Below are 19,601 nucleotides of genomic sequence, written 5' to 3'. Positions count from 1 at the left end.
TTCTACCTATCAGATGGCAGTGTTCCCGGTCACAGATGTGTTTAACAAGATTTGGGACATGTATGTATTACAGTGCAGGTGGTTAGAAATTCACTCCCTTATTTTCTGAGCTAGGAGTTCACCGTTAACATCTTTAAGCTGGAGGGATAGCTCCAAAGTTCCTTTCGGTTCCCAAGCCCTTCATCGCCGATTTCTGGATGAGCAGGAATTGAGTTGAATGTGTAGGATATTGTATTTCCCAGAATATCCAGATGTTTCGTTGGCTGAGCAAGGTGGGCAAAGTGGTATTTTAACCAATCTCTCTTCTGCGGGGAAGCACCACACCATTTCCTTCATCTTATCAGCCAGCTTATAGCTGGCATCCTGGTATCCAACGGTCATCCGTCGAGAAACCAGGATAGCAAAAATGACATAACCAACCACAAAAAATTAAATATGGTATTTCGTTTCAGGATGATGAAATTAACCAGCAGAGCCAGCTGGCTGAAAAGCTAAAGCAACAGATGTTGGATCAGGATGAGGTAAAGAATGCAATAAAAAAATTTTTTTACACAGTTCTTTTATGACTCTGTTGTTGATGTATGTTCCAGAAATTTAACTCGCAAAGTGTTTTTTTAAAATCACTGCATCATGTGAAAATTTCTTGGAAGATTTCCTTTCAGTGCCTGCTGAAAGCTGATTTTAGGGGAATTTAGAAAATAAATGTGACTTCCTAGAACTCTAGGGTTTTGAGAGCGCATAGCTGGCTGCTACACAGTCTATGAAGGGCAGAAATAGAGGAGCTTGGAGGTCGGGCAAGGATGATCCTGCTTCCTCATACTCAGGGCCCAGCGCTCCTGGTTTGTGCCACCTCTGCCTTTCTTCGGCTTTGCAAATCAGACAGCTCAGGTCTTTGATATGCACCATGTTCTTGTGCTGTCTTGTAGGAAAAAAAATAGCCCCAAAACAAAAGTAGAAGGTAGAGGAGAGGAAAGCAAAGAAGATAGGGGTCCAAGTGCTGCGTTAGAATATATGTGATACGGTAACGAGGAGGGAAATTTTTTTCAGTCTCTTCCTGGATGGCATTCAATTCTCCAGTAAATGTCTCTATTGTATTGTGTTTTGCCAAGCACTTTACAAATAGGAACCTAAGCAAAGAACAGATAGCCAATCTATCAAACACAGATGATTCGTAATTCTCTTACTGAGGACATCTAAGTATGTTTTCTCTTTTGTGCTTTAGGGTGCTTTCTGCTTTGTTGCTAAAATGCTGTGAGTTGGATCATATGATGCAATTATAGCAAGTGGCTTAAGTTCGTGGCCCCAGTCCCAGCCCTCTCGTAGACATAACTCTCTCTCTAACGATCTTTTTCTCTTCCTCTTTGTTATCCTTCATCTCTCCAGGACAATGATTATGCCCTCTGCCCAAACACTTCCCTTGGCAGGAACCATATTTAACTGATTCCGCTTTTAACTAGAGTCTTCATTTGCTTTGTGTTTCCTGCCATCTTCCTCCCATTCTGTTGCTTTTCATCCCTAACTTGGTACAACTGCCTGTGAAAACCTTTCCTTTTTGTTACAGTTAAAACTCTTAATATTTTTTTCTCTACTATCAAGACAATATCTGTTCATTACAGGAAAATCAGAAAATACAGTAAGCACAAAAATAATGAAAGTATCCATAAGCTCAGTCATTCACTTTTAACTAGTGTTAATGTTTGGGGTATATTCTTCTATAATCCATGATGAATATTAAGAAAAATTAGTGACTGCCCTTTTATACTGTTTTGGTTGACTCTAAAATCGACCTGTTTACAATGTGAAATAATGATAATAGTAAAAAGCCATGTAAGTATTATTATAGTCCTTGGAAATTATTCCTCCTCGTCCTCTGTTCAACTTGTGGAATAGCCAGCCAGCTACAAAGTGTGGTGATTTATTTATATTTTTTTTTGCGGTACGCGGGCCTCTCACTGCTGTGGCCTCTCCCGTTGTGGAGCACAGGCTCCGGACGCGCAGGCTCAGCGGCCATGGCTCACAGGCCCAGCCGCTCCCGGGATCTTCCCGGACCGGGGCACGAACCCGTGTTCCCTGAATCGGCAGGCGGACTCTCAACCACTGTGCCACCAGGGAAGCCCTGTGTTTTTGTTTTTTGTTTTTTTTTGTGTGTGTGTGTGTGTGTGTGTGTGTGTGTGTGTGGTGATTTTTGATGTGTAATCAATTCTTGGAGTTAAGCCTATGTAGCTTTAAATAAGAAAGAAAGAAAGAAAAATTAGAAAGAAAGAGAAACAGATTTTCAAAACAATATGCTATTTTTTCATTTAGCATCTGGATATATAGTAGCATTTCTAGTTATCCTGAGCTTTTCAACTTATTTTCTTTTATCTGTTTTTTTAAAAAATTACTTTATTTTGGATAGAGCACAGAGTATAAACTCTTGAACGTTCGATTCACCAGTTCCATGCCATCTAATTTCCCCAGCTTTTAGCTTCTACAAGAAGAGACTATGAGAAGATTCAGGAGGAGCTGACACGTCTCCAGATTGAAAATGAGGCAGCCAAAGATGAGGTGAAAGAAGTTCTCCAGGCCTTGGAGGAGCTGGCTGTCAATTACGACCAGAAGTCACAGGAAGTGGAGGACAAGACCAGGGCCAATGAGCAGCTGACAGATGAGCTGGCCCAGAAAACGGTTGGAGCATTTGTGTGTAGGGGGCAGGACTTCCTCAGCAGCCAATCGTGTACTTATATTAATGTTTGCTGACAGACACTGTGTATAGCAAGGCAGTTGGCTGAGTGGTTTTTCAGTGTTAGGCATAGATGCATTCTTTGAAATCCTCCAATTATTGAAATACTTTGTGTAAGTGACTTGTCCATTTCCCCCGGAACTGCATGTCAGAACTGTTTTATATCTAGGGGATTTGTAACACCAGCAGGGACGCCTTGTAGGATAGTCAAGAGAGCACAGACTTTGGAGCCAGAAAAACCCTAGCTAAAACTTTGACTTTACAACTATTAGGCCTTAGTCGAGACATTTAAACTTGAGTATACATTTCCTTATCTGTAAAAAATGGCGATAATAACATGTTCCTTTCAGGGCGTGAGAATTAGTGACAGTTTACATAAACCACTTAGCACGGACCTGTGCATATGCTACAATCTTAGCAAATAAGTCTCAAAATATTATATTAACAGGGGAGAGTGGCTGACCTGTGGAAGGTCTGGATTTCACTCTCCTTGTTTACACCCTCCTGAATGCAGTCCATTCCTTCCCCAGAGCTTCTTATCCTCTCCTAGGACCAAGCTGTCCTGGTTTGTCTGTTGTCCTTTTCAGCCAGTGTTTCAGTCTTCACATTTCCTAATTTTCAGATTCTCCCAGCGAAAGATGCTGCAGGTTCTGCTCAGTGAGCTAGTGGCAGAGGGCCAGTGAACATTTGGTGAGGTGGCTGGTGGTGGGATGTGTCCATTTTGTCTTTTTCTACTTGGAAGATGGGTGGTGGGAAGCCGAGTGGCTGTAACTGGCTGCCCTTGGCACTTTGGCCTGGTGGCCTGGTGTCATGGGATTGTGCCCAGCCTGCTTTGTGGAAAACAGCCAGTCCGCCCAGGCAAGGGGAAGTAGCAGATGGTGCAGGAAAGCTCTGATCTGCTGACCGTAGAGCTGATAGAAAATGCTCCTTACTCCATACATTCAGCTGCACGAAGGAAGACTTTTTAATGTTTCCCAAGATGGGAACTACTGCTTCTGTGGATTTTAAAAACAAAATGAAAGAAGCAGTGGCAATGCCAAAATAAAAACAAGAACCAGAGAAACAAAGCAGAAGTCACGTAGGAAAGGAGGAGACTTAGATTTTCTCTGCTTATGGTTTTCTGTCAGATTCTTTAACTAGTCCTTGGTACTAGTTGTTTCCCAAAACAATGAAATGTTTTCCATGATACAGGTTTTATTTTCTGTCAAACCAAAGTACTGCTAGACTGGTTTAGAGTGCTATTTTTAGTCATATCATTAAAAGTCCTCTAGTAAAAATGCTCTAGTAAAAATAGCTGCATATGGAAGAATTACATGAATGTCTTTGCATTAACCTCTACAACTCCATAATTTAGGGAAATTATTTTCTTTGTTGGCTGAGTTAGTAACCAAGACACCAAAAGATGGCTGTTCTGTCGGTGTTGAGAGTTTGTTAATTAAAAATATGTACATTTGGGTAACATACATGAAGGATGGGAAAGGTGGATTTGTTCGTGTTTGGCAGTAAAATGGAGCGTCTGCTATATATTAAGAAGCCGTCTCCAGTTGAACCAGACCAATTTTGAAACGAGGTGAAGTGTTCAATTCAGCTTCACCGCGAAGATTAAAAGACTTTTTCTAGGTTGTTTTCGAGACTCACTAATGTCCCTTTGGGCCTCCCAGACCCATCTGTTTTGAAGCCAGATGGGAATTTGGAAGTGGTCCCAGGGAGCAGGTTTTGTTTGGAAGTGGAGGTGGGGATGCTTGCAGGTATGTTTAGACCCTGGAGAATGTGGACTGAAACAGAACATTTGGTAGGTAGGACGATATGATTACACAGAATAAACGTAAGGATTCCTTTTGGGCTTTATTTATTTTTAATAACTTATTTTTAATAACTTATTTAATAACTGACCTGGAAGTTGTTGTCTGATATGCAGACAAATGACATATCAGGCCAAGACAAATTCCTTTTCTTATCAGAGAATGCAGTGCTATACTATAGTCTGGATGAAAAGGGCTCTTGTGTTGAAATCACATGAAGTGATAAAAGAACGCTATCCTACATTCTGTTGTTATTCTTTGCAATGCCATGTGTGTGAAATTGATGAGTGACCCTTTTCATTTGTTGTTAAAATGTGTTTTGCAGACGACATTGACAACCACACAAAGAGAGCTGAGCCAGCTGCAGGAGCTTAGCAATCACCAGAAAAAGAGGGCTACCGAGATCCTGAATTTGCTGCTGAAGGATCTGGGGGAGATAGGAGGAATTATTGGCACCAATGATGTGAAGACTGTAAGCTAGCCTTTCTTGTATCCTCTCTACCTGCTCTTATAATGGCATGATTCTAAGCAAGCAGAGGCTGTGTTTTATTCTCCTGAGTATCCAGTGCTTAGCACAGTGTTTTGCATCTGCTACGCGCTTGATAATATTTGAATGAACGAACAAAGGGCTGATTGAATGACTAAGCAAATGATTGGTTAAGGAGGAGAGAAACATTTACCTTTCAATTATAGGAAATGTCCTCGAATCTTGGTTGGCCTTATGTAAGTTGGCTTATTCCTCAAATTTGCATACCAGTGTCACAGAGGTTTGGGACTGGATACGTTAAGCAAAAGTTCTACCCTCAGAAACGTTTCTCCTTTTCTATGAGAATCCAACAGAGTGAAAATCGCCAACCAATCAGTATGAATTAGGAGAGCTTTCAGCTGGAAGTAATAGGATTCTAACAGTGGCTTAAAAAAATAAAGCCATATTTAATTATTCACAATATGAGAAGTCTAGAATCTTGTTATTTCAGGTTGTGATCTGCATTCACCTGGGAACTTGTTTGAGCTATAGACTCTCAGGCCCACCTCAGACCTACTGAATTAGAATTTTCATTTTAACAAGATTCCCCAGGTCATTCTTATGCTTCTTGAAGTTTTAGAAGCAAAATTTGGTTTGTTGCAGTATCTCAACAATGTCGGGCATCCAGGCCTTTTCTTTATTTTGTTTCTGCTTTCCTCAGCCTATTGCCTTTGCACATCTATAGATTTTTATCTCAAGGTAGCAAGATAGCTTCTATAGCACCAATCATCCCATCCCCACACAACCACATCCAAGGCAGGATGGGCTGCAAAGGCAGCCAGCTTTCATCCAGGAGGGAACTATAATCCTAGAAATCCCAATAGACATCCCCTTATACATTATAAAGGCCGGAATTGGGTCACACGGTCACCTCAAACTTCAAGGGAAGCTGGGAAAGCAAAGAGAAATAGTATTACTATAATGGGCTTAAACTAACCATGATTAACCCCTTGGGTGGTGCAACTTGGTGTAGCAAGGATGTAAGGGAGATGGGGAGAAAGAGGGTGGTGTAACGTTGTCTGTGAGTTAGGAATAGAGAGAAAAGAGAATAAACGATGTTATCATCTGAGAACAATTAACAATTTGCCACAATATAGAGGACGTTGGGAAATAAGAAAGTGACATTGAACAAAATAGCTTGATTGAGGTATAATTGACGGAAAGTAAGCTGCACATATTTAAAGTATACAGTTTGAGAAGTTTTGACATATGTATACACTCATGAAACCATCCCCACAATAAGATAATGAGCATGTCTGCCACCTCCAGAAGTGTGTAGGGCTATTTCTGGTCTCTCTAGTCTATTTCAGTGATCTAATCTTTATGCTGTACCACACTGTTTTGATTACCATAGCTTTATATGCACTCAGCGCCTTCTGGGGAGTATCCATTGATTAAACGTGTGTGGATTTTATCCAGCCAGGGAATAGTGTTATAGTATTCAGCTTCATCACAGGTCCCTAAAACCAAATTCTTAGAGTTTAGCCCTTCAGCCTTTAAAAGGCCAAATTCTATGTCAGTCTGCTCTGTGGGAACACTCAGGTTTTGAGTTGAGTTTGTTAAATACTAGAGAAGCCTCCCCAAATTACTTTCGTTTATTGACATTTCTGGGAAACATTGAAAGTTCTCCTTCGATGGTATAACAGATCTAGGTTTAGAGTATATGGCTTCTTGTAAACCCAGTCATTCTTTCATGGAACCTGTATTGTAACTGAATATTTCATGAATCTTTGCAAATGAATCTAATTTTAGCGTAGAATTCTTAGGTACTGTAAGATTAATCCTTTCCAGTTTAGTGATTTTGTATTTGAGGATTTATTTTTAGAAGCATATATTGGTGTTGAGCTATAAACTTCTGAGGTTGGGGTGATTAAATGGCCCTTGCAATGTGAAGGTACAGTTGATTTATGGGAAGTTGGCGCCTGCTGCTGATAATGATAAAGGAAGATATTTTTATGCTAAGTTCTAAAATAGAGCTGATGAAAAATGCTAATGAAATCAAGGAGTGTCCGGGTGCTTTGGAATTTAAAAAAAAAAGAGTCCTTACCTTTGGGATATGAAGTATGATTGAGATTATTTTTTAAATACTTTCAATGTTTTTAAGTTATTTTTGGATTCCAGAAATCGGATGCCCTAGTTAATTTCATTGGTAACTAAGTTCATTGATAACTTTCACTTATATAGCATCATATTCTTAATTGTTCTGATTTTCTTTCTTACAATTATGATTTAATCATTAGGGCAACGAGAGCTAAAGGGGAGGAATTATGTGACTTTGGGCAAGTTACTTTACTTCTCTCGGTTTCATTTTCCTAATTTGTAAAATGACAAGATGAGGGGCTTCCCTGGTGGTGCAGTGGTTAAGAATCTGCCTGCCAATGCAAGGGACACGGGTTCGAGCCCTAGTCCGAGAAGATCCCACATGCTGTGGAGCCACTAAGTCTGTGTGCCACAACTTCTGAGCCTGTGCTCAAGAGCCCACAAGCCACAACTACTGAGCCCACGTGCCACAACTACTGAAGCCTGCGTGCCTAGAGCCCGTGCTCTGCAACAAGAGAAGCCACGACAATGAGAAGCCTGCGTACCGCAACGAAGTGTAGCCCGTGCACAGCAACGAAGACCCAACGCAGCCAAAAATAAAAACAAACAAATAAATAAGTAAAATTAAAAAAAAAAAAGGCAAGATGAGTCCAGATTATCTTGAAGGTTGTCAGCTCAGGAATTGCATGAGTTATGTGTATATTTCTTAGATCTATCATTGTGGGTGCAGATACTTTTCTTACTGATTATGAGTATTCAGCTGATATAATTCTTTTGATCTAAAAAACGAGATCAAGGAAATCTTTTTCGGTGATCTTGTATTTTTATTCCTAACATGTTGTTCGGTCCCCACAAGGTCCCTCCTAATAGTGCTCTGGGGTGAGAAGGAAAGATAGGTGTTGGAGTCTCCCTCAGTCCTCAGTTCCAGGATATGACGGGCCTAAACAGCAAGGAAACAGAAGAACCCATATTTCTCCAGCTCAATCACATCTGGAAACATTTTCAGAGCCCAGGCAATACTTTAAGTCAACAAAACAAGATGAGAGCAGCTGATGACAAGATGAGCCTAGTGTTGACTTTATTCAGGTTTATTAGCGAGCCTCCCCTTCCTTTCATGTTCCGATGTCACCGGTCTTTCTTTAAAACGAAGATTTCCAGATTCCTAGCCACAGGCAGAATAGCAGGTTGAGGTAGAGTGAACGAGATGGATTGGATTAGCTGCCTAATTTTCTTTCGACCTCAGGTCTGGCTGAGGTGGAGGTGAAGAAGTTCAAGCAGGTGACACAGACCCTGGGCCCCAGCTCCATCAGGGACCTGACTATGGGTGGACCAGAGACGCAGATAAAACTGCTCCAGATCCTGGGTCTGAAGTCAGTCTTCATCACCGACAGCTCCCTTTCCACCAACTTCTTCAACACAGCCTGGGGTCTGCTGGGGCTGGGGTCTGAGGTCCAGTCCCCAGCCAGAAGGGTGACTGGGGTCCCCACCCCCAGGACAGCTTGCTTCTTCAGTCCCCTCTTGCCCCTCAAGCTCTTGGAAGCAACTGTATCATACCTTAGCTCTGTACTAAACTTATAAATAAACCTGACGATTCTGAGCACTTTTTTTTTAAAAGGATTTTTTAAAGGTCTTAGAATGTGAACAGTCACCTCACTCACCTTTTACTTGACCTAGAAATGGCACCTTGCTCAGCTGCTCCGTGCTCTAGAGTCATGGGGTGGGCGTGGGGGTGACTCCTTCCATACAGGCAAGATGGAAGGAGAGGCAGCCTCTTCTGCTGGATTAGTCGTCCATACTGGATCGCACAGTCCAGTACGTACAGTGGAGTCATTGTCAGACCCAGGGGAGAGTTACGAAATAATAGCGCAGCAGCAAACTCTGATTCTTCTTTTCGAAATAACAGTATCTACTGGAATTACTGAAAACTCTGAACTAAACATGACTAAATATATGAACTCATAAGTGGTAGGAAACCTTACAGTTAAAACCATTTGTTTGGAGTATTGTTTTTTTCCATCAGGTGTGGATTCAAAATCTCCTTTTAGACCTCCTAGGACAAGTGTAGGCTTCAGAAGTTATGGTTCTGGTTTGGGGCAAGAAATATCCAGCTCTCACTTTGGAGGGAGCCCATTAGTGTACATTTTTTTCACTCTTGCCCGATTCACATGGCACCTGGGCATAGCGTACAAAGTGTCCTCATCTAAGGAGAGCCTTAGAGGAGGAGGTGTTTGTTCCCTTCTCATGATGCTCTACCTCTTGGTTCAGCAATGTTTTCCCACCAGGAGATGGTGTAGGTTGTGAATTCCACATGAAAGAGATGGATGTCCCCGTACCTTTATACAGAAAGACAATAAGCAGGCACACCTGGTCAGGCTAAAGAATGAGCTTCTCATCTCTGTTCCACGTTGGACCAGTCACAAAGGCAGAAGGACAAAACTGAACTTAAAGATGGAGGGATTTTCTCACCCGTTACCTCCATAGTATTGGATTATAAAAGGAATGTAATGAGGAGTGGTGTTGCTAGGCAAATCGTTGACAGTCAGAAATGTAACTAACTGATTAGCGAGAACCTCCACCAAAGTAAGATGGAGTCAGATATCGATGCTCGTGGATTTTCTTGCTGTTAACATAGATTCTGCATTGTGTTGACGGACACTGGAGTCATTTAACAAATACTGTTGTGGAATTTTTAGGGGAAGGTTGACACCAAATTACAGGCACTCAGCACTGTCTAGCGTATTTCCTATCTGCTACCAATTTTCCGGTTGATACACGATTCCATATTCCTAGCTCTTAAATGTTTACTGAAAAAATAGTCATACGATGAGTTAATGACGGCAATAATGACAAAAGTGGGCAGCGAACTGTGGAACATCAAAAAACCGTAGTTGGAATCATTGTCTTAGAACCAACTGAAGCCTCTGTTCACGGGCTGGGTACTGGACAGGGCTCTTGTTTTCTCCTGAGGTGCTAGGATGCCCTCTGGTGGTTAAACAAAATATTCACGCAGTTGCTTTGCTCCTGTGGTCAGTTGCCCTTCAAGACCATCTCTGCTTCTCAGCAAATGGGTTTTTATCCCAAGTAGCTTGCTGCAGTGTTTGTTTCCAGTAGAACTCTGAAAATTAGACAACAAACATGAGATGGTACAGGAATGCTGGTTGTCAGAATCTTTTCTTCTAAAGGTGGATTTACATTGTTATTCTTAGGTGATCTAGATTCCTGTGTGCTTGGAAGGGACAGTTGGGTAGAGGCAGGGAAACAGATGGGTAGTACTGAGAAGTTATGCAGGAAAATTTTCATCCAGAGATACTTTTGGTAATAGCACATTCTTAGTCATTAGATTTTTTATTTAATCGAAGACTACATAGAAAATCCTTTTTATTTCAACCCTTGCTTATGGAAACATATTCAAGCTATTAGACTGCTTGCCTCTCTGGATAGCAGATTATAGAGAACATAACTGAAATTTTGATTTGCCTTCTTATGGGGACCCAGAGTCACCGTAGGAACACTGGGCTTTGCTGCTGGTCCAGAAATGTAAGGTGTAAGACATTGAATGGAACACCTCTTCAGAGTTAGCTCTTCTTAAAATTTCAGTGTCTTTTTCTTCTGTCATCTCTTTTATCCTAAAAATCAGTTGTAATGAAAAACCTGGTTAATTGAAGATTATGTTAGTAGAGGATTTATTTATTTTTGGCTGCCTTGGGTCTTCGTTGCTGCGCGCGGGCTTTCTCTAGTTGTGGCGAACGGGGGGCTACTCTTGGTTGTGGTGCATGGGCTTCTCATCGCGGAGGCTTCTCTTTGTTGCGGAGCACGGGCTCTAGGCGCGTGGGCTTCAGTAGTTGTGGCTCGTGGGCTCTAGAGCGCAGGCTCAGTAGTTGTGGCGCACGGGCTTAGTTGCTGCGTGGCTTTTGGGATCTGCCTGGACGAGGGCTCGAACGTGTGTCCCCTGCATTGCCAGGCGGATTCTTAACGACTGCAGCACCAGGGAAGCCCCCAGTAGAGGTTTTTAATTGAAAGTTTTACCCGAGGTTCCAGAGAACTTGGGGTTAAACATATAGTACTTTTTAGAGAAAAATTCTCAGCTTGTGGTCCTCCAATTAGGGTTTCTTAACCAGAAATCCACAGACATCTTGAGTTCCCATGGACAGGTTTCAGGGCCCCCATGAACCTCTGGAAATTGTAGGCATAGTTGAGTGTGTTCCCTCCTGTGCTCAGTTGGCAGATGTGAATGGAGTCATTGAGGAGGAATTCACCATGGCCCGGCTGTACATCAGCAAGATGAAGTCGGAGGTTAAATCTCTGGTGAACCGCAGTAAACAGCTCGAGAGCGCCCAGATGGACTCCAACAGGAAGATGAACGCCAGTGAGCGGGAGCTGGCAGCCTGCCAGCTGCTCATCTCCCAGGTAGGCCACGCCTTTCTTCCTCATTTCACACCCTTGTGCTCTGGAAAATCTGCTTCCTCCGTGCTCTTTCTGGGGCCGATGGTGCATAACGGGGATAGTTGATGGACTTTGCTTTACGTAAGACTTGTCCATGGCCTCCTAGGCAATGACAGCCCAGGCTTATTTCTTAAGGCTAGGTTTAGTTGTGTGAATTACATGGATTACCTTCAGTCCCTGTTAAAGGACGTGTCTATATATCTTTATCTAGCTAAGTAGGTAGATAGGTAGGATAGATAGAGGTACGTAATGAACGGACAAGACTGGGTGGCATCTAAAACTCCTATCAGCTAAGACAACATTCTTTCGTCTTTTAACCTCTACCACAGGTCCAATTTAATATGGGACAACAGAAACTACCATCACTACTACTATTATTAATAGTAGTAGCAGTTAACCTTTTACTGAGTGCTTATAACGCACCATATACTATGTTAAGCAAGCACTTTACGTGCATTCTCTCACTTGATCTTTTTTTTTTTTTTTTTTTGCGGTACGCAGGCCTCTCACTGTTGTGGCCTCTCCTGTTGCGGAGCACAGGCTCTGGACGCGCAGGCTCAGCGGCCATGGCTCACGGGCCCAGCCGTTTTGCGGCATGTGGGATCCTCCCGGACCGGGGCACGAACCCATGTCCCCTGCATTGGCAGGCGGACTCTCAACCACTGCACCACCAGGGAAGCCCCTCTCACTTGATCTTTAAAAAATTCCTGATGGGCAGGTTTTATTTATTTATTTTGCTGTACGCGGGCCTCTCACTGCTGTGGCCTCTCCCATTGCGGAGCATAGGCTCTGGACGTGCAGGCCCAGCAGCCATGGCTCACGGGCCCAGCCGCTCCGCGGCACGCGGGATCCCCCCAGACCGGGGCACGAACCCGTGCCCCCTTCATCGGCAGGCGGACTCCCAACCACTGCACCACCAGGGAAGCCTGCAGGTTTTATTATTGTTCTTGTTTTTTAAATAAGGAAAATGAGACTTGAAAGGTTAAATATACTGTCCAAACTCATATAGCCAGTGAAAGGCGGAGCTGGGACTCAAACCAAACTGTGTGTGAACTCAAAGCCTTGAAGGAATCTTCAAGCTCCTGGGGCATATGTCATCCCCTCAATGCGTAAGGCTACTCTTCTTCCATTAGAAGGGTATTTTCATTTTAGTAAGGTGGTTTCAGAAAATAGCAGCCTCGTTTCTGACCTGCCACTGATACCTGAGCTTGGTGTTTGGGCTTGAGGCTTCTGTGAGTGGTCCAGTGTGTGCTACTCACTGCCTTAGCCCAGGTATTAAAACAGCTGAAGTCATTTGGGGTAAACAGAGACCAGTATGGAGTGGCGCATCAGACAGTGCTGAGAAACAGACAAAAGCATACTTCATCCTGTACGCTTTTAAGCATAGGGATGTGTCATCATAGAACCATCTCCTTGTCTCCTACCATAATCATCTAAGGGATGCAAATTAAACATCAAGTTTCCATTTTATAAATAACATAATAAGCAAAGATGTATTAATATTTAAGAGATTATTCAGTGCTGGTGTGTGATAGTGAAACTTACTGAGAAAAGTATAATTTGGTCAGTCCATTTGGAAAGGACTTTGGGAATCAAAAACCATAAAAATGTAAGTATACTTTGGTCCAGTAATTTCACTTATAGCATTTTTCATTGATAATGAAAATGAAAATTTTTCATTTCATATGGTATTATCATTCCCTGATTAAAATTATTAGCATTTATGTGGAAGATGTTTAGTGCAGTATTACTTTCATTTTAATTAAATAAAATAGGCAACTATCTATTGAGAGACTAATAACATAAAGTGACATGGAAGGATTTATGCAGCTCTTACAAAAAACTGATAAAAACCAGTCATTTGGAAAGTATAATTATATAAAGTTAAGTAAAAATGAAAATGCTGAGTTACAGATCTATGCTATGCCTTGCAACTTGGCAAAATATGCATTCATATAGATAAGACCAGGAATATAGGGGGAAATGGTTAATAAATTAGAGTGGTTCATGGGTGAAATTTATACTACTTTTTCTGCATTTGCTTTACTGTTTGACATTTTTATAATTTGTGAAAGTTGAGAGGAAAAACACTAAACATTAGGACATAGTACACCTCAAGTCTGATTTCCAGATCACCTGTTACACTGAGAGCATGTGCTTCCGGAGGCCCCTAATATTTGGAGGCCAAGGCAAGAGCACAGACAGAGGCCCTGCGGCCTGCAGCCCAGTGTCTCTCCTTCCATCTGGATGTACCAGCCTCCATGTCCACATCGAGTCCCTTCTGCACGTTCTGTGAACTGATGGAAGTGTGTAACTGGGTCAGCTGTAATCTATATAAATGGATGATGGGAGCTGCACTGCTGGTCCTGGGAGTGGCCTTAGGGCCATTGGAGTAAGGAGTTTCTAGTTTCCCAGACTCACTGTGGTCTAGAAGAGGATGTGGGCTCCAGGTGGGCACGCTCCCTTGGCATATGAACTTTGCTCAGTGGAGTGGGATGCAGCCAGAGGACCGCCCAAGTGGGGTGCTCTAAAGTGTAGGACCCAGGACAGTTGCCCAGATCTTAGAGTGACACTCACTCAGGGTATATGAGATCAGAGTCAAGAATATTAGGGCGGTTTTAGTTAGACAGTGCTTTCTGCATTAGCAACAAATACAGTTTTCCATTAGGTGCTATTTTGTACTCTGCTACAATTTACATAAAGCCAAAGATTCAGCCATAATTGCCTGGGGTTCAAAAGTAAGAGAAATCTTGGCTCTTTATTTTCTGACATGATCTAAGGAATCTGACAAAATATTTCCAGCTAAAATGCTGTTATCTCCTTTGTTTACACTCATCCTTGTCACCAAAAGCTATGCTTATAAAACAACTGCTCCAACAGGGTCCCATTTCCCAGAGGTTATTTTGTTAGATTAGAGCTCAGTCTCCAGAGTGTTCCTGCCTAAATATGAACCCTGTAGATCTGGAGCGGGGAGTGTTTGCATATTTCCATCTGCCTAGAAGTGACTGCTGTCCCTAGTCAGTCACGAGCTCTCATTCATTCATTCACACCATTATTATTTATTAACTCTCTATTTTCATGGAGCTAACAAGTAGGAAAAAAAAATAGATAAATCAAGCAGAAGTTAGGTGCTATAAGAAAATGTCGGGGCCTGAGTGATAAGGGTCCAGCCAGGACCATGGCTGGGAGGGTGCTGGGGAGAGCTTCCTAGGGAGAGGAAAATGTAAACGCAATGTCCCCGAGACAGGAATTGGTGCGTTTGAGAGACAGAAAAAGAATAGACATCATATTTGAGTTCCAAAGAAGAAATCCAGAGGTGCAGTTTCAAAGAACGAAGCCCTCAGCCTGGACGTTTTCCCAGTCCCTTTCTCTCCAGCACACTCTGTTTTCTGTAAGGAGGAAAAGCAGCTTGGGCTTCGGTATCTCACTTAAGAGGACACTGAGGAAGGGCACGGCCATGAGTGGGTCTGTGGGGAACGAAGCAGAGAAGCACATGGAAGAAAAAGGACAGATCCCAAACAAAGGGCAGAATATGCACCATTTGGGTGCTGAGACTCAGAAAAAGGACTCAAGAACTCCTCCTGTCTTGCGTTGTCCCATCAGACAGTCCCGGGCGAGCCAGGATGGCCACTTGCTAGTCCTTCACTGCTCCCTTTTATCTGTTCGCTTGTTTAAAGCATGAAGCCAAGATCAAATCCCTGACAGACTACATGCAGAACATGGAGCAGAAGAGGAGGCAGCTGGAAGAGTCCCAAGACTCGCTCAGTGAAGAGCTGGCCAAGCTCCGAGCCCAAGGTGAGTAACTGACCACTTTGCAGGTGTCTGACTCTCAGCCTAAATCACTCTCTGGTTGGCTGGACTCATGATGTTTAATTCTGCTCGATTAAAGCATTTCTAGGTCTACTGAAAACAATGGCATAATTGGGCGGGGGCGGGGAGGGGAGAGAAACGTCTAGAAGACTGCCCCCAGCCCATATCTGCTCCTCTTGCCATTTTCCCTCAGTCCACCCTGCTGCCCAAGTCAGAATCCTCTCCCTTCTTTACCTCCTGCGTCCAGTCTGTCCCCAAGGCCTGTCCATTCGACCTGCCAGGGGCTTCTCTGGTTCTGCTCTTCTCCGTCTTCACTGTCGCTGTCGTTAATCCTAGTTAAGAATTATGGCCACATCCATCTACCGAGGAGCTCATCTCCAGCCTGCTCTAGGCTGACCACTGTGCTGTATTCCAAAGGAGGATTCCAAAATCAAGTTCTACCTCGTGTCCAACCCCAGGCCTCTGACCCTTCCCTGGTGTCCTGTTGCTCTTAATATAAAGCCTGAACTTGCACCCATGGCTTACCTGCATCCCTCATCCTTTTTTTTTTTTTTTTTTTGCGGTACGTGGGCCTCTCACTGTTGTGGCCTCTCCCGTTGCGGAGCACAGGCTCCGGACGCGCAGGCTCAGCGGCCATGGCTCACGGGCCCAGCCGCTCCGCGGCATGTGGGATACTTCCCGGACCGGGGCACGAACCCGTGTCCCCTGCATCGGCAGGCAGACACTCAACCACTGCGCCACCAGGGAAGCCCCATCCCTCATCCTTTGAACAAGCTCTTCCTTTGCCAGGCAGTCTCCTGACCCCCTTTGTTGAGGGAAGTGCCCAACACATAGGAAGCACTCAATAAATGTGAATAAATAGAAGAGATTTGAGAGAAATGACTAGAAATGTAGAAATCAGAACAGGATTAAGAATGTAGGTGTTGTGGTGAAACGGGAACATACAGATCATATTATGAGTTGCAACGAAAACTGGTAGAGTCCCTTTGGAAAGCATTTTGAAAATACATATTAATAATTCTAACACTTCTCATACCTTTTGCTCCTCAAATCTCCTATATTCATTGCAGAATTATTTATATTAGTGAAAAAAAAAAAAGAAAGGAAGCCACCTAATTGTCCAAGAGTTAAATGAACTATGGTATGTTGTTTAAAAGAACAATTTTTTTCATCTTGGAGATGAAGGCCGTGCAGCAGTGCTTATAATGCATTAGATTAAACATCCTAATATGTAATTTCGTCTTTACTGTGGTTATAACATTTAGAAATCGATAGATGCTTATGTCCCAAGGCCTGTAAATTAATATTTGAAAGGAAATGGTTTTGATAGGATAATAGGATTGGCGATGATGCTATCCTTTTTAATGTCCTTTATTGTTGTAGAGTCATTTGCCCAGTAAATACATGTTGCTTCAAATGCCAAAGTAAATTAACGATGAAAGAGAGCACACTCACCCCCGCTTTGACCTTGTAAGGTTTTCTTTATGTCATAGGGGGTGTAAGGAACAGAATGCTCCACCCAAAACTTGACATGGAAAAGAACTTTTCCCTCTGGTAAATGGCTTCTGCAGTGGTGCCACTGAGTGGAAATGGAATCAAAGCAAGAAGAGCTGAAATGAAGTGAAACAGACTAGAGAGAATACCTAATGACTTGAATGTCACTGTCCCAAACGCTCTTGCTCCCTCCACCTCGGGCTGTGCTCAGGGAGGGCCACTGACCAAGAATAGGATGGGACTTGTCCCTCCCTCCCAGAGGTGTGCCACATAACAGCCCTGCCCCCAGTACGAGGCGTGGCCTTCCTGTTTAGTCTGGAGGGTGTCCTTTTATATTTCTGTTTTCTTTGTGCCTATCCTTAGGTTGTTTTCCTGCTCCAGATTCTTAGAGAATACCATGGGAGGTAAATTAGCTCTTTCCGAAACTCTAATAGTGGCGCGAATCCAAACACCACTAATATTAGCACAGCGCATTACCATTGACAAAGCACGTTTACGTGTGCTGCCCAGGAGTAGCTCACCAGGCCTGGCGGGGAACCAGTCCTCCGAGGCGTGAGGTGACAGCTAGGTCAGCTGCAGGGTAACCGCTCCAAGTTAGCACTTCCCCTCCAATCGCCACTGTCCCCGAGGGACTTCGATAATCTCCCAGGAGAGATCGGCCTTGATTTAAAAAGCCAGAAGTCCTCCTTCAGAGGCACGTTCCTTTATACCACGGTTGTAATTGGTTAGATAAGCTGATGTTTCACCCCATTCTTTTTTCGTTTTCTAATTTTTACTTTTGGATGTGAGTCCTGCCAGTTAAATCTTAAATCATCGTTTAAAATTCAAAACAGAAAAAATGCATGAAGTCAGCTTCCAGGATAAAGAAAAGGAACATCTGACCCGGCTGCAGGACGCTGAGGAAATGAAGGTGTGTGTGCAGCCCCTTCCAGAAGCCCAGCCCATGTTTGGACTGGATTTGCTTGATCTAGGAAAATCCAACTCCTTCGGAGATGTGTGTGGCAGGGTAGGAGGGAGGCGGGTGGGGACTGGGGCTGGGCATCAGAGCTGCTCGCAGAGTGTGGCTGGGCTTAGCAATGAGATGGAGGTGGAGGTGTCCAGGAATCCCGAGGTGTCTGTAGATAGTAGTTATGTCGTGTTGGTACATTTCTCTTCCCGTTCATGACGAGGAAGGAGAGAGCACACCTTCCAGTCACTGCATGGGGCCACGCGGCAGAACTTCTGCAGGAATGGTCGCCCGAAACAGCCCAAATTTGAGTTTTCATCTTAAACATAGAGATCTTTATTTTTGGTCACATTTTAAACAGAAAAGGAAAAGTGGGAAAGATGATTGGGAAATAAGATTTTTAGGTGGATACAATGAAATAGGAGAAAATGTGGAACTTTTGATTAGCTTTAGGCAAACCCCTGTCCTGGGTCTGCATCACTTTGGTGGAAAGGTCTCCTTTGACTATCACTGTAAATCCATGCTGTGGGCAGGGCCGGGAAATTATCTACGTTTTACGGTGAGGAAGTGCAACTCCCACAGGTTGCATGGCTTGTCTGAGGTCACCCAGGTGGTAAGAGGTCCATGCCCTCTGACTGACCTGGCAAGAGAAGCCGTGTGGCTCAGATGAGCTATAGAAGGTCAGGGGGAGACCCTTTACTCATGGAATGGGCTATTTTGCCCGTAGGGACCACTCAGTTTTATAACAGATCCTTGAGTTTTGTTATCCCTGTAAAGCACGGTGGGTTCTGAGGGCCCCGGTTTGGGGATCTGACAGCTGAGGGATATGGGGTAGGAGACAGCGAACAAGGGCTTTGTCACAGAGCCGGCTGAGAGCCAACGAGCGGCTGATACATTTCTCCCGGCCTGGGTTGCAGAAGGCGCTGGAGCAGCAGATGGAGAGCCACCGGGAAGCTCATCAGAAGCAGCTGTCCAGACTCCGAGATGAAATCGAGGAGAAGCAGAAAATCATCGATGAGATTCGGGAGTGAGTCGGCCTGGGGGCTCGTGGGGCGTTGGGGCAGACACGGCCCCTGGGCCAGCCTGGAGGTCTCTGCTTGCCCCACCCCATGGACCCTGGGCTCTGCCCTGGTGCCTCAGCGAGCTGGACGTGATGCTTCTGCGGTCTGCTCCCCAACTGGAGCCGAGCCTCCGGGGGCTCTGGTGGGCAGGTGGCAGGCGGGTCCAGCTGCCCTGCCTGGTCCCCGTGGAGCAGGGGCACGTTGGTGATTCAGCTGGGCAGACACATACCTCAGAAGGTGGGGAGGCTGTTCCTATGAGAGGATGAAAAAGACCCCCAAAGACTCTGAATTGCTTCTGATTCAGGGTTTCTGATGGGTTAAGAAATGCTCCAGAGAAGACGGTCAGCTCCCGCTGCCCCAGCCCAACACATACCTGAACACTGCACACCCCAGAGACCCCTGCTCGCAGGGGCACACGCCTTAGGGACCCGTGCTGTTGTGTGTCTGTCTGTGCTTGGGGGCATTGCAGCTGGGCTCAAGGCCATTCTCCTGTTGTAGCTGCTGCAGAGCCCCCTGCTCAGCAATTATCCCTCCCCACTCCTCTCACTTTCCCGCCTCATCAACACAAGTCCCCAGGCTGTGTTTAAATGCCCCAAATTAAAGACATAAGAAAACCAATTATATTGAAATACACTTCCACCCACTGACACCCTCCTCCCCGCCACCCCAGGTCCAGACTCAAGGTTCCCTCCTCTCTGTTTCTATAGATGAAGAAACATTTCTAGATGGGAAGCAAGATTAAATGATTTACTTAGGG

General features: G+C 44.1%; 1 protein-coding gene across 1 annotated transcript in view; it reads left to right on the top strand.

Annotated features, from left to right (window-relative positions):
• Nucleotides 1-19,601, top strand: part of KIF5C (kinesin family member 5C) — a 166,506-nt gene that overhangs the window by 116,556 nt on the left and 30,349 nt on the right. The window contains exons 13-19 of the mRNA XM_030852814.2: nucleotides 453-521; nucleotides 2,461-2,667; nucleotides 4,850-4,996; nucleotides 11,309-11,497; nucleotides 15,211-15,328; nucleotides 17,671-17,747; nucleotides 18,701-18,810. Coding sequence (XP_030708674.2) covers nucleotides 453-521; nucleotides 2,461-2,667; nucleotides 4,850-4,996; nucleotides 11,309-11,497; nucleotides 15,211-15,328; nucleotides 17,671-17,747; nucleotides 18,701-18,810 — 917 coding nt within the window. The remainder of the gene's footprint in view (nucleotides 1-452; nucleotides 522-2,460; nucleotides 2,668-4,849; nucleotides 4,997-11,308; nucleotides 11,498-15,210; nucleotides 15,329-17,670; nucleotides 17,748-18,700; nucleotides 18,811-19,601) is intronic.

The sequence above is a fragment of the Globicephala melas genome, chromosome 7 (genome assembly GCF_963455315.2).
Source record: "Globicephala melas chromosome 7, mGloMel1.2, whole genome shotgun sequence".
In the NCBI taxonomy this organism is placed as follows: Eukaryota; Metazoa; Chordata; class Mammalia; order Artiodactyla; family Delphinidae; genus Globicephala; species Globicephala melas.
The sequence above is the reverse complement of the archived record's forward strand: the minus strand, read 5'-3'. Positions and strand labels throughout refer to the sequence as shown.